Source organism: Rhododendron vialii, chromosome 10a, assembly GCF_030253575.1.
Source record: "Rhododendron vialii isolate Sample 1 chromosome 10a, ASM3025357v1".
In the NCBI taxonomy this organism is placed as follows: domain Eukaryota; kingdom Viridiplantae; phylum Streptophyta; class Magnoliopsida; order Ericales; family Ericaceae; genus Rhododendron; species Rhododendron vialii.
This window is the reverse complement of record NC_080566.1, coordinates 1,922,930-1,935,153: the sequence shown is the minus strand read 5'-3', so window position 1 is coordinate 1,935,153 and position 12,224 is coordinate 1,922,930. Positions and strand designations below refer to the sequence as shown.

The 12,224-nt window shown below is 39.4% G+C and overlaps 1 protein-coding gene across 1 annotated transcript; it reads left to right on the top strand.

Annotated features, from left to right (window-relative positions):
* Window positions 1-4,354: 4,354 nt before the first annotated feature.
* LOC131304816 (cysteine-rich receptor-like protein kinase 42) lies at window positions 4,355-10,789 on the top strand. Its single transcript, XM_058332218.1, has 7 exons — window positions 4,355-5,839; window positions 6,631-6,876; window positions 7,260-7,373; window positions 7,836-8,186; window positions 8,669-8,903; window positions 9,493-9,637; window positions 9,756-10,789. Exons 1-7 carry the CDS (start codon window positions 5,290-5,292, stop codon window positions 10,116-10,118), a joined length of 2,004 nt encoding a protein of 667 aa, XP_058188201.1. The 5' UTR covers window positions 4,355-5,289; the 3' UTR covers window positions 10,119-10,789.
* Window positions 10,790-12,224: the final 1,435 nt, after the last annotated feature.

Here is a 12,224-nt window from a genome sequence, read left to right as displayed (position 1 = left end):
CTCCTAGGGGTTTGATCTCGCCGCCCACTTGCAGGGAGCCCAATTAAATTCAGAGCAAAGCTCCGTATGGACTGGTCCAAAAGAAATTAATAGCACTTGAGAGATTTCGAACATGAGACATTTAAGATGGAGCAAACCCTTGAGTAAGACCTGCTAGTCTAATAGTACATTACATTATTGTTACAGAAAGTCTATACACACAGCAGATCTGTGCACAGATTGTGCACAGATTTTATTGTGGGGTCCACCACGGGTCCCAAACAAATCATCCGAGCCGTTCATTAAATGTAAAACATTTTTTCAAATGTCCCCGTAAAAAATAAGCTCAATCCAATACCTATAGGTACTCGATCCAACCATATAACTTTTCATTATCCGAAAATCTGAATGAAAAGTTAAATGGTTGGATGAAGCACCTATTAATATCGGATTGAGCTTATTTTTTTACGGAGACCCTTGAAAAAATGTTTTACATTTAATGAACGGCTCGGATGATTTGTGTGGAACCCGTGGTGGGCCCCACAACGAAATCTGTGCACAATCTGTGCACAGATCTGCTGTGTATGTAGCAGGACTCTTATTGTTATTCTCAAATAAGCTCTTCATACTATACTTCACTAGATCAAAATTGTTGTCGTACCCACTTCTACCGTCTCTCCTAAAATCAAACATTATTAAGGTGAATTTCACTTCAGCCTTTTAAAACATTGGTAAAAGTACACGGAGACCCCCTCAAATATTATTATTTTTCTACGGAGACCCCCTGATATTTAAAATTATTCATACAGACTCCCTCAATTATATGAAATAAAAAATTGGCTAAATCTATTAACAGAATGTGAAAGAAAATGGCGTTTCTACCCCTTCAAAACTGCCTACTGACCCCCTCATCTATAAAAATTTCTTCGCTAACCTCTTCATCTTAACTATCTTTTTGACAGAAGGGTGCTAATTGGTTAACGGTTATAATTGAAAGAGTCTGTATGAACGATTTTAATTGTAGGGGATCTATGTGGAAAAAAATGATAGTTGAGGGGGTCTGTGTGTACTTTCTCGTAAAACATTTAACACAACAATCGCAAGTTTGTCTGACTCTTTTCTAATAACCGGTTGTCCGGGTCAAATTGCACTCACCTCGGTTAACTTTGGGACTCTGAAGTTAATGATCTGGTAAATATTTAGCAAGACCAAGATTTAAAATGTTTCGCTTTCATGGGATTTGAACTTGAGACCTGCTTTCTCATATCCAGTTGGCCAAATCCCAATGGGTTCACGTGCAGGTTTATCTTTGGGCTGTGCACAACAGCTGTGCACAGCAGCCCTTTTCTCCTGCCTCGGGTCGCGCAAGGCTAAATTCTGAAGTGATTTTGGGTGTTTTGTTAACGCCTCTAACGATATCGAACGAAGCTCATTTTTTACAGAAACCTCAAACGACATATTTTGAACAAAATGAGCGGCTTCGATCATCTTTGCGAGACCCGAGGCGGGAGAAAAAGACCGCTGTGCACAGCTGCTGTGCACGAATCATTTCACTTTATCTTTAGAGCTGTCGTAAACGCTGACATTTTGTTCCCAGCATGTATAATCCTTGCTACGTGGAAGAATTAGGCCCAATTTTTCCGTTATTTATCTTGATTTTCTTCGTTTGTTTTTCGAGTAATAATATTAAGTATAAAGAAAACTTACTTCAAAAGTATCCTGAAAAAATCAATCAGCGGTTGAGATTCGCTTTGATGATTGGGTCCCACACATCAAAGTGAATCTCAACCACTAATTGCTCTTTTCGAAACACTTTTCGTATAAATTTTCTTTGTTCTTGGCATTTTCGTTGTTTTTCTTTCCCGATTTGGTGGAGCACAAATGAGTGGACGAGAGAAGATTGAGCGGCTCCTTGTGCTACAGCCGATATGTTTGATTTTTTGGAAAGCACTTTATCCTTCAGGTCAAATATGCATCAACCAAACAGGCCTTCGGGAGCAGAAATTCTTGTGTGTCGCGGACACGCGAGTGCCGTGAGATTACAAGTTAATTTTGACTTCTTAAGGAGGAGCCAGAAGGTCAAAATCCATGCCTGGCTCGTGGGTTACTGTAATGATCCTTAATTGATAGATTACCTACTTTTCATAGACAGATCAGAGATTTCTTTTTCTTTGTAAAGATTTTAACACCAAAATGGTAGTATACGAGTTGGCAAAGTACACGTAGGTAGACGACTAGTTGGCACGCACAATAACCAGTGGCTAGACTAAGTGTCGGCGGACTCCGCACTTTCTCATGCGGTTGCAAGACATATATGGGCAATTGATTCCTTTCGTGCTGCGGATTTTGAATCCCTATTGCTATGTTAAGGGAGACAACTACGCCGGTCACCCGATTCCTTCCTCCATCCTTTTTATCAAGGAAAAATTAACGTGAGACTTTAGTTGAATTTGGATTATCTCAACTTATTCTGTTAGCGACCTTTCTTTGGAACTTCTAGTCAAAACATTTGATTCGTCTCGACGAGACTATCAAAAAAGTATAAAAATGAGAAACGAATTTGATATTGTTCTGAAAAGACTAATTAAATAAGTCAAAATGTCTGTTTTGGCTTATTTTGCTTAATGTGAAATTTATATTTGTTTTTGGTCATATGTTTTTAATTTTCGAATAGTCCTTGTTATGATGAATAAAATATGAAACAATTCGGCCTAAATATTAAAAAGAATCAGAAGTGACAAAAATAGGAGTACAAATTAAATAGAGTAAGCCTAACTACCCCATTTTTAATTGCTAATTCTATGCTCCGTGCTAGTGTTTAGGTCAAAGATGGGCTTGATTGAGGACAACAAAATGCTTGCGAAAAATCACAAGCATACGGTAATCCATAGGGAAAATGACGGCCCAGGACATGTTTTGATAATTAATACCTTTTAACGACACTAAGAACATTTGTTAAAACACGTCCTTAAAATGTATTAATTATCAAAATACGTCCTTGGCCGTCATTTTCCCTAATCCATATGGGGCAACTTCAATGGTAATCCATAAGTAATGTTTCGTATGAACACGGGAATTCTGTAATGCACCATCTCAGTCGTCCGTTTCATCAATTAATGGTCTAGATCTCATCTCATTTCGGACATTCATCAGAATGCACCGATTCAGATATGTCCGAAGTACTCGTCCGATGCATAAAGGTACGGATCCACAAGGTGTGTGGATGTGAGACCAATACACATAGGACGGATTCAATAACATTTTGTGCACTCTGGTCTGTGTTGCATAGTATGTTTGGTAGTCTATTTAAGCAGTAACTCTCAAAATTTGGAAACAAGTCAATTAAGAAAATTTTCAATGGTGTTTTGACTACCTTCTGCAGAAATTTCCTTGTTTGATTAGCAGTGAAAAGAACAGGAAACTAACACAGTTCCTTGTTAAAATGAAAGAGGGAAAAATATTAAAAATGAGAGAGAAAATTTAGTGAGGGAAATAATTTTCATTTGTTTTCTTTCCTCATGTATTCATGAACGGTAAGAACATTACAACGACATACACTGTGAGGTGATAAACGAGCCGAACAAGCCGAGTCAGTGGTTCTTTAAGTTTGATTTGAAAACTTATGAGCTTCAAAAACTCGAACCAAACTCAAACGAGCTTGAGCTTGGTTGTTCTAACTCTAACTTGCTTGTGAGACGAACGAGCTTTAATCAAGCTGAACACTAACTGATTTTCCGTAGATTGAATGTTTCATACATCACAAGTCGAACGAAATGAGTAATAGTTTGTTCGAACTTGATTTTAAAGACATAAGTTTTAAAAAATTGTTCAACCTTGATTACATTAATATCCGAATCTTGAATGAGATTTTAACGAGCAAATACGAACTTGACCGTCAAAGGCAAACCATCTACACTGGGACTAAAGAATTCACAAAAATTACTTTTTCGTTGTCTAACTCCAAAAAATCGAACTCAATCAATTGTGCGGTGAGAATTTAGCTCCTTTGTTGTCCGCAAGAGTCACCAACTAAAAGAATTCCTCCATTGGAGCCCACGTGGCGAGAAATTTTTCAGTGCCAAGCAGGTACCATGTAGTGTCCGCTCAGTGCATTCGGGTTGTCGATTTCGATTTTGGACGCTCGGATTTGGAAAGAGAAAGAGGAGAGAGTGTGGCGGTGAGAGGAGAAAGAGTGTTTCAATTTGAGCTGCCCAATACACTTTTGGACGGCTCGAATGTGCCTGCTCGGACACCACGTCAGCCGGGTGCCGTGGTACCCACTGAAAAATTTCTCAATGCGTGGCTACCCACCAGTCTGAACAAGAATAGATTTCTTCCTCTGCATTTATGAGGAGTTGTAGGATTGGATGACAAAAAGCCAAACCAAAATATGGCTTTTGGGTGGGAACACAAGTGTAGTAGTTAAAGAGGTTTTTGTACGTTTTCTCTTCAGATTTTGCAAATTTCAATTCTCCACCAAACTACCGACCTCACAGTCTTTCCACAAATCAAGAACAACAAGAAGAATCGAGCCTATTCATTCACAACTCACAGAGAGAGAGAGAGAGAGAGAGAGAGAGAGAGAATGAAGTTCTAGGTAAGCAAATCGGGCTGCCTCTTTTGGATCAGCACCTCTTCCTCAAAATTGGGTTATCTTGTTTGCCCTCAGCTTTTCTTTTCTTGAGCTTCTTGAAAATTAGATGTGTCTTTGATCCTCCTTTCTAAATGGATCAAATGTTCAACCAAAAAGCAAAAACGTACTAAAGTAGTAATTGTCTTCTCCTCAAATTCTAAATTCTCCGGCCCAATCTACCTCAGACCAATTTTTAATTCTACCTAGCTACCTCATAGCCTTCCACAAATTCCAAAGAGGAAGAAGAACGAGCCTCTTCATTCACAAATCACCACCAACATTCAAATCACAGAGATATATATATATATATATATATAGAAAGAGAGAGAGAGAGAGAGAGAGAGAGAGAGGGAAATAAACAATGAAGAAGTTGTAGCAGTAGATGACAGAAAAAAGGAAAATCAAAAATGGCTTTTGGGTGTGAACACAAAAAAGGTGGAGAACTAGAGTAGTCAAGTTCTTCTTTGTTTTCTCTTCAAATTCGTATTCTCCACCCCAATCTACCCACCTCATAGTCTTCCACAAATCCAGCAGCAGCAGAAGAAGAAGAGCCTATTCATTCACCGAAACGGGGTCCTGTCGTGCAGACTCTGCAGTGCATCATCCGAATCGTTCATCTTTTATTCACAATTCACCTTCTACATTCAAATTTCAGCCACAGAGAGAGAGGAATTAAAATGACATTGACACCCAATTGGAAACTCAAGAAACCTCCGCATCTAAACTGGGTATTACTTCCCTTCCTCAGTCTCCTCACACTCTCACTCTCCGACCCACGAATCTACGAGGCCGCACTCCTCTGCGGCCCCACCGCCACCGCCGCCGCCGCCGCACCGCCGCCGCAGAAAAACTTCAGCTACATCCCAGCCTTCGTCAAAGAAATGGAACTCCTCTCCCAACAAGTCTACACCAACAACTGGGGCCACACCGCCGTCAACTCCACCGGTGTAATACCCATCTACGCCCTCGCCCACTGCCATGACGACCTCCCGCACACCGACTGCCTCCTCTGCTACGCCGTCGCCCGGACCCGGCTCCCGCACTGCCTCCCCGCCCTCTCCGGCCGCGTTTACCTCGACGGGTGCTTTCTGAGATATGATAGATATGATTTCTTTGGAGAGAGCGTGGACCCGGTTCGGGATTCGGTGAATTGTACTGATTCTGGCCGTCGTGGTGGTGGGGTGGCGAGGGGGGCGGAGTTTAACAGCAGTGTCGGTGACTTGATTGGTAATGTTGATACGTATTTACTGTACAGGTTAATTATTTGAATTTTTTTGAAGTATTCATCTAAACTCACTTTTTGTTCTTACCAATGATCAACTCCTACGACATTGAACAATGAGCAATGCTAGGTACCCAGATAATTTACCGAGAATGTACGCCGAAAAGAGAAATCAAGAGTTCAGATTCACTCGAAAAATGACGTGGACCCTTGATTTCCCTCTTCGGGTATATTTTTTTGAAACTGATTGAGTTTGTGAAGTTTGAAATTAATATCGATTTTATTTTCAAATGATCTTCGGTTTATAATTTGTCACTTTGCATACTTGTCCGACCCAACTCTAGTTTACAAATATATTTGAAGACGGAGTCTAGGAACCCATCAGCATGCACAATATTTTGCTCAATTTGTAACCAAAAAAAACCCAGAAAAAAATTTAGTAATTCATTTAGCTGCCACTGAAATAGTGTCACATTAGCATGTTGTGCCAAGCGTGTTTTCTTAGATTTTCTCGTATTTAAATAATGCTTGGATATGAATGCATGTTTGTTTATGCTGGGGTAATATATATACTCTCTTATTGATTCATTTTATACGCACTAAAAACTAGTGTGAGCAAGAAAAGGTACCCACATGTCTTTGTTTGATTCTTCGTGCAATTGTGTGTTCATGTCAGTTTTTCCTTTTCTTGATTTTGTTTCTAAATCGCGTATATCTGTGTGTTCTATATCTGTATTCTCCTGTGCTTAGTGACTGTTTTTCATTATATCCTGTTTTGTTTTTTTGCATTTAACAGATAATGTGACACAAACCGCGGTGGCGAACGGTGGATTCGCGGCGGGGGAAGTGAAGGGAGTGTTTGGCTTGGCTGTTTGTTGGAAGACTGTGAGTAGTGCTGGGTGTAGGGATTGTTTGGAGAAGGCTGCTAATGATGTGAGAGATTGTTTGCCCGGTGGGGAAGGTAGGGGATTGAATGCTGGTTGTTACTTAAGGTATTCCACCCACAATTTCCTCCAAAATGAGGCTGGAAATTTGCACCAGGGTATCTCTCTCTCTCTCTCTCTCTCTCTCTCTCTCTGTGCTAGATTAAAGCTTTTGTTTGAGATCGGCTCACTTCGTAAATTATCCAAACCAAGTTTAAACATATTTTTGGAGCTTGTTAAATTTTCCAACAAAGCTTGAATAATTAACGGCTCGGCTTGTTTAGCAGTCCTACTATTAAATCATGTATGAACCTGCATATTTAATGGAATTTTTATGTTAGGTTGAGAAGATTAAGTATTTGTTGTTGAGGCTATTTTGCCAGAATTGAGTTGGAATCTAATAGAAATTTTGGTTCCTGTAATTTGATATCAGATGAATGTATTTACCATTGTAAACAGATTTAGTACCTTGTTTGGCAATCATTTGTTTTAATTTTTTCAGGGGAATCTGCAACAGGATTCATTGTAGCTATTGCTTTGGCAGCGACCACCTTCTTCATGTTCTCACTCTTTGCCATTTACGCTTGCTATGTGAGATTGCCAAGGCTGAAACAAGGTATATAATCATCATTCATCTGCACATTGAACTGTTTTTTTCGGTTGTTTTCAATATCAGTTCTGTTCTGCAGAATGTTTTGAGAAACTATTTGCAAAAACCAGAACTCTCATCGTTTTCCTTTGTTATTCGTTTTTTGGCTGAGAGAGTTTTCCAAAATTTGAACACATGTTTATGATGTTGTCTCCTACAAGATAGCCTTTTCTAAAACAAAATAATAAAATTCCCGGAGACAAGTCTACAAGACCGTCAAGTCGTCAACCAAATTGTTTTCAGATGTTCTTCATACTTTAGCTGAGAAATTTTTCCAGAATTTGAGAACTCGAAGACATCTTTGTAATGATTCATTCTAAAAGACAGACAGCACCGAAGAAGCAAGAAAAGTGGAAGGAAGTAGCTATTATGTGTTTTTGAACAATTGTATGACTCATAATACATTTATTTTTTCTTGCATTCGTGCAGAACGCAACAATCTCGGTCAAATTTCAGCTTCATTCAACAAATCCAGCTTGAACTTCAAATACGAAGCACTCGAGAAGGCAACAGATTACTTTAATCCGTCAAGGAAAATAGGCCAAGGGGGAGCAGGTTCTGTGTTCAAAGGGACACTTCCAAATAGGGAAACCATTGCAGTTAAGAGATTGTTTTACAATACTAGGCAATGGGTAGATGATTTCTTCAATGAAGTCAACCTGATAAGTGGGATTCAACACAAGAACCTTGTGAAGCTCTTGGGTTGTAGCATCGAAGGCCCTGAGAGCCTGTTGGTTTACGAGTATGTCCCGAACAAGAACCTCGATCAGTTCCTTTTTGGTAAATGTCTCCTCTTTGTGTGTCTTGGAAATTCCACTATTCATCTATATTTTGACACTTCTTGACTAAGAAACACACACAAGGACACATGAGTATGTATGTATTGTAGTGTATCCTGAAATTCATATAACACCCACAACGATGTTTGCATCAAATTAGGATACGGGAAACGATAAATATTATAACGAACATATAAATCAACAATTTACAAACATAAGCATCTATGGAAAGTTTCACTCTGGACTTATTTCTACAAATTGTATTATGATCTCTCATTGTCTCCCCAGCGTGTCCGACCAGAAAAGGAAAAGAAAAACGATCAAACACCTTTTTAACAGTTTCAAACACGTGTCTGACACCGATACATGAGGCTGGTAAACATGTCGTGCTTCTTAACTTATTGATCAGAAAACTATGAGGCACGGGATCTAAATTGCAGAGATTCTTACTCTTACCCTTATTCTCGTTTGGGCTGCGTGCAGATAAGGATAAGTCTCAAAATGTAAACTGGAAGCAGAGGCTTGATATAATAGTAGGAATTGCTGAGGGGCTTGCATATCTTCATGGTGGCTCAGAAACAAGAATAATCCACAGGGACATCAAGGGCAGCAATGTTCTCCTTGATGAGAATCTTGCTCCAAAGATTGCAGACTTTGGGCTTGCTAGGTGTTTTGCTGCTGATAAGTCTCACCTGAGCACTGGAATTGCCGGGACACTGTAAGAGAAAAGTTTTATCCGATCTTTTTCCACCTCTTGCCATATAGAATGCTCCGAGAGTTGGCAACTAAATAACATCTCTCATTCAAGTTATTTAGTGATGCTTACGTGCTGGGTTGATATGAGCCATTTTTCCCTCCATTTCATTCGAAGTAAACTACATTTTGCTTTAGTCAAGGATCATGATTTCCTTTCGGTTAGCTTGATAAATTAAATGTTTTGGAAACATTTCGAAAATGTAGCAGGGACACAGTGGAAATGTAAAAAGAATTTGGAATGTGTGAGAACATCATGGTTGAAATTTCCAAAAGATGTTGAAACAACTTTACACTTTGGTAAGTTTCACAGAGTGTCGACATGTTTGTCTGTGTTTCAGTATGGTATGTGGAAGCACTGAAACTTTGGATTCTGTTAATGTTCTGTCTCGGTCTCCTGGGTATCAGAAACGTTTCAGCTGTTTCGATGAGAAACAAAACGAAATTTAGTTCCTTGGTTTGAATATCGTGTTGCACTAGGAAAATATTTTCCCTTAAGAGAGAACCGATATGATGGAAGTTGTTTAAGTTAAACAGTAGCATCTCTTGTGCAGAGGTTATATGGCCCCTGAATATCTTGTTCGAGGACAGCTTACCGAGAAAGCAGATGTTTACAGTTATGGAGTGCTAGTTCTTGAGATTATTTGTGGTCGAAAAAGTCACGCCTTCGTGGAAGACTCTTGTTCACTCCTACAATCGGTAAGATTCAAATCCCATCCCATTCAATTCAAAAATGGCTCATTTGAAACCAATCTTAGTTTTCACTTTAAGCTGTTTGGTATGATATTGTGGGAATCCCTGATTTTTTTGGTTTCAGGTTTGGCAACTTTACAAGACAAACAGGTTGCCTGAATCCATTGACCCTCGCCTGAACGGTGATTTTCCAGCAAAAGAAGCATCACGCGTGCTTCAAATCGGGCTTTTATGCACGCAAGCATCAGTTGCTCTACGCCCATCGATGGAGGAAGTAGTTGATATGCTAATTAACAGAGACGATGAAATTCCTGTGCCGAATCAACCTCCTTTTCTTACTGCTAGTGCCCTCAACCCTGCCAGCTCTGATAGATCGTGTAGCGTAAACAGTTTAATTTTGAATGCATTGACGAAAATGGGAGCTTCCGGCACCTCAACTGAGTCCTCAACCATGCCGAGCTCAGATGAGCCATCGAGAAGTGTATAATTGGAGCCGAAGTAAGGCAGTGTTTGGTTCACTTGCGTGAAGCTAGAACAGAATGAACATTCCATTGGAATCCTCAGTACCATGTTTCGCTAAATGAATACCAGCATTATGCATTGTAAACTAAATCATAATACACCCATACAAACATTCCCATTCCTTCCCGATACCATTCCAGCAGACCAAACTCTACTGCATTCAATGGAACCGATCTGAGAGCTTTGGGGAGCTTTTATGTCCGACTGGAGAAACAAAGAGCATCTTATTATCCGACTCAAGAAACAAAGAGCAAATTCGTAGTCAGTTTCGCTCAACAGCGAAAGGCTTCCTACTTACTACCTCTCGTGGATGCAGTAAGTGGGAATTTTGTGCACTCGACCTTTTCAAAGATTTGAGTACATGATTGGAGAACCTTTTTTTTCTTTTGGTTTTGGCTTTGTCATCTTGACTTTCTGGGCATGATGAAGTGTTCCCATAGCCCTCAAATGTTAGGTGATTTGGGCGGTCGACTGGACCCTGCTGAGATGATTCAATTTATTTGTATTCTGGCCTAGTACTGAGTAGTTTCATGTGGTCGCACATTTGGCCATTAATATTTTCCAACATCCAACCACCTTGGATATGATGGTTTTCAATTAGGAATGTGATATTTCTCCAGAATTCTCATAGACAAATGACGTGACTCTCAAATCCTGCGTATTTTTCCGTGTTTTTTTTGACAATTCAGGTGTCCGGGCCAACTTATGCGCACCTCGACTAATCCGGGAACCAATCCCTTCGCCTACTTGTTGGGGTTCCAATTAAGCCCACTCATTTTTCTGTGTGTATCATTCTGCTATCGATTAAACCGTTCAATTAATGATCAAAAGAGGTGAAAACTGTTGCAAGATCTTGTTTTAGAAAATGCTGAATTGATCAGCAATTAGCTGTCCATTTAGTATGTTTCTTCATGGGTTGTGTTTCTTTGCTGGGGTGGGCCACAAATTATCCTTCATTCACGTGGACAAAACTAGTTTGGTTCTCTGTGATTTGGAAAGAGAACGACAAACAAACTGAAAACAATAAACATGGTGAAATTGACACAAGAAAATTCACACGCGGCCTTACCACCGTCTAAAGAGCTACATTTATGTTACGTTACACAAGTGGTTGGCCCCTTAAATCAATTACCTCACCAAATGGCACTTTTTTTTTTATAACCGAATGTCCAGGCTACCTTGCTGCACCTCGACTAATTCCGAAGTCCTAACGTTAACGATTGGGCAAACTCTCCAGTAGTACCAAGGTTTGGAATGTTTCGCCTCCGTGAGATTTGAACATGCGACCTCATAGAGGACAAGCGCTTATTCGCTTTCTCATGTCCACTTGGCCAAACCCTATAGTTACCAAATGATATCTTTCAGGATGATCACATACAAATGTGAGCACACATTTTGTTTCCTATACATTTTTTAATAGAAGTACTGACAAGTGGAAGCAAATGACTTGAAGAGGATGAAAAGTAGTTAAAGGATATTATTTCCTACACATTTTGTTCCCTATAAATAGCCCCTTTAGCCTTCATTGTAAAGTCTCTTCCCAACAAATCTAAAAACTTATCTTTATTTGTTTTTAATTTGTTTTGTCTTTTAGTGACCCCACTTTTGGGTTATAATTAGGAGGAGTAGGAGAAATTTAGAATCTTATGTATCGATTTCGTCCTTGAATATTGGTATTTGCCTTGCAACATCGATTTTCTTTTATGTGTCAATATATCTTTGAAGATTAATGGAGGTATCTTTCGTTAGTCTTCAATTTTGTTCTTGCCATCGATTTTGCATTTGATTCAATTGTCATCTCACATCCGATGAGGTCCTGAAATATGGCAAGGAGCCATGGATTCGTCTTTGGAGACAAGCCGCTTTTGCCCTTATTTACTTTGTTGTTACAGTACCTTTCTTTTAAAACTCTGTCGATTTTCAAACCCAGGTAATATGAAGACTACACACACACAAATGAAAGCTGGTTTTAATACGAGAGAGTCATATGATAGATATCAGGAGTGTGAAAATAGTAATTTGGATAACAAACTTCAAATGTAATAAATTAAAGTTGCAAAATGTCAGACAA

Bases quoted from the DNA above. Each gene is read 5' to 3' on its own strand.
- LOC131304816 (XM_058332218.1), top strand. From the start codon at position 5,290: ATGACATTGACACCCAATTGGAAACTCAAGAAACCTCCGCATCTAAAC. The intron at 7,374-7,835 runs GTATATAATCAT...GCATTCGTGCAG, and splicing joins ATTGCCAAGGCTGAAACAAG to AACGCAACAATCTCGGTCAA. The intron at 8,187-8,668 runs GTAAATGTCTCC...GGCTGCGTGCAG, and splicing joins CCTCGATCAGTTCCTTTTTG to ATAAGGATAAGTCTCAAAAT.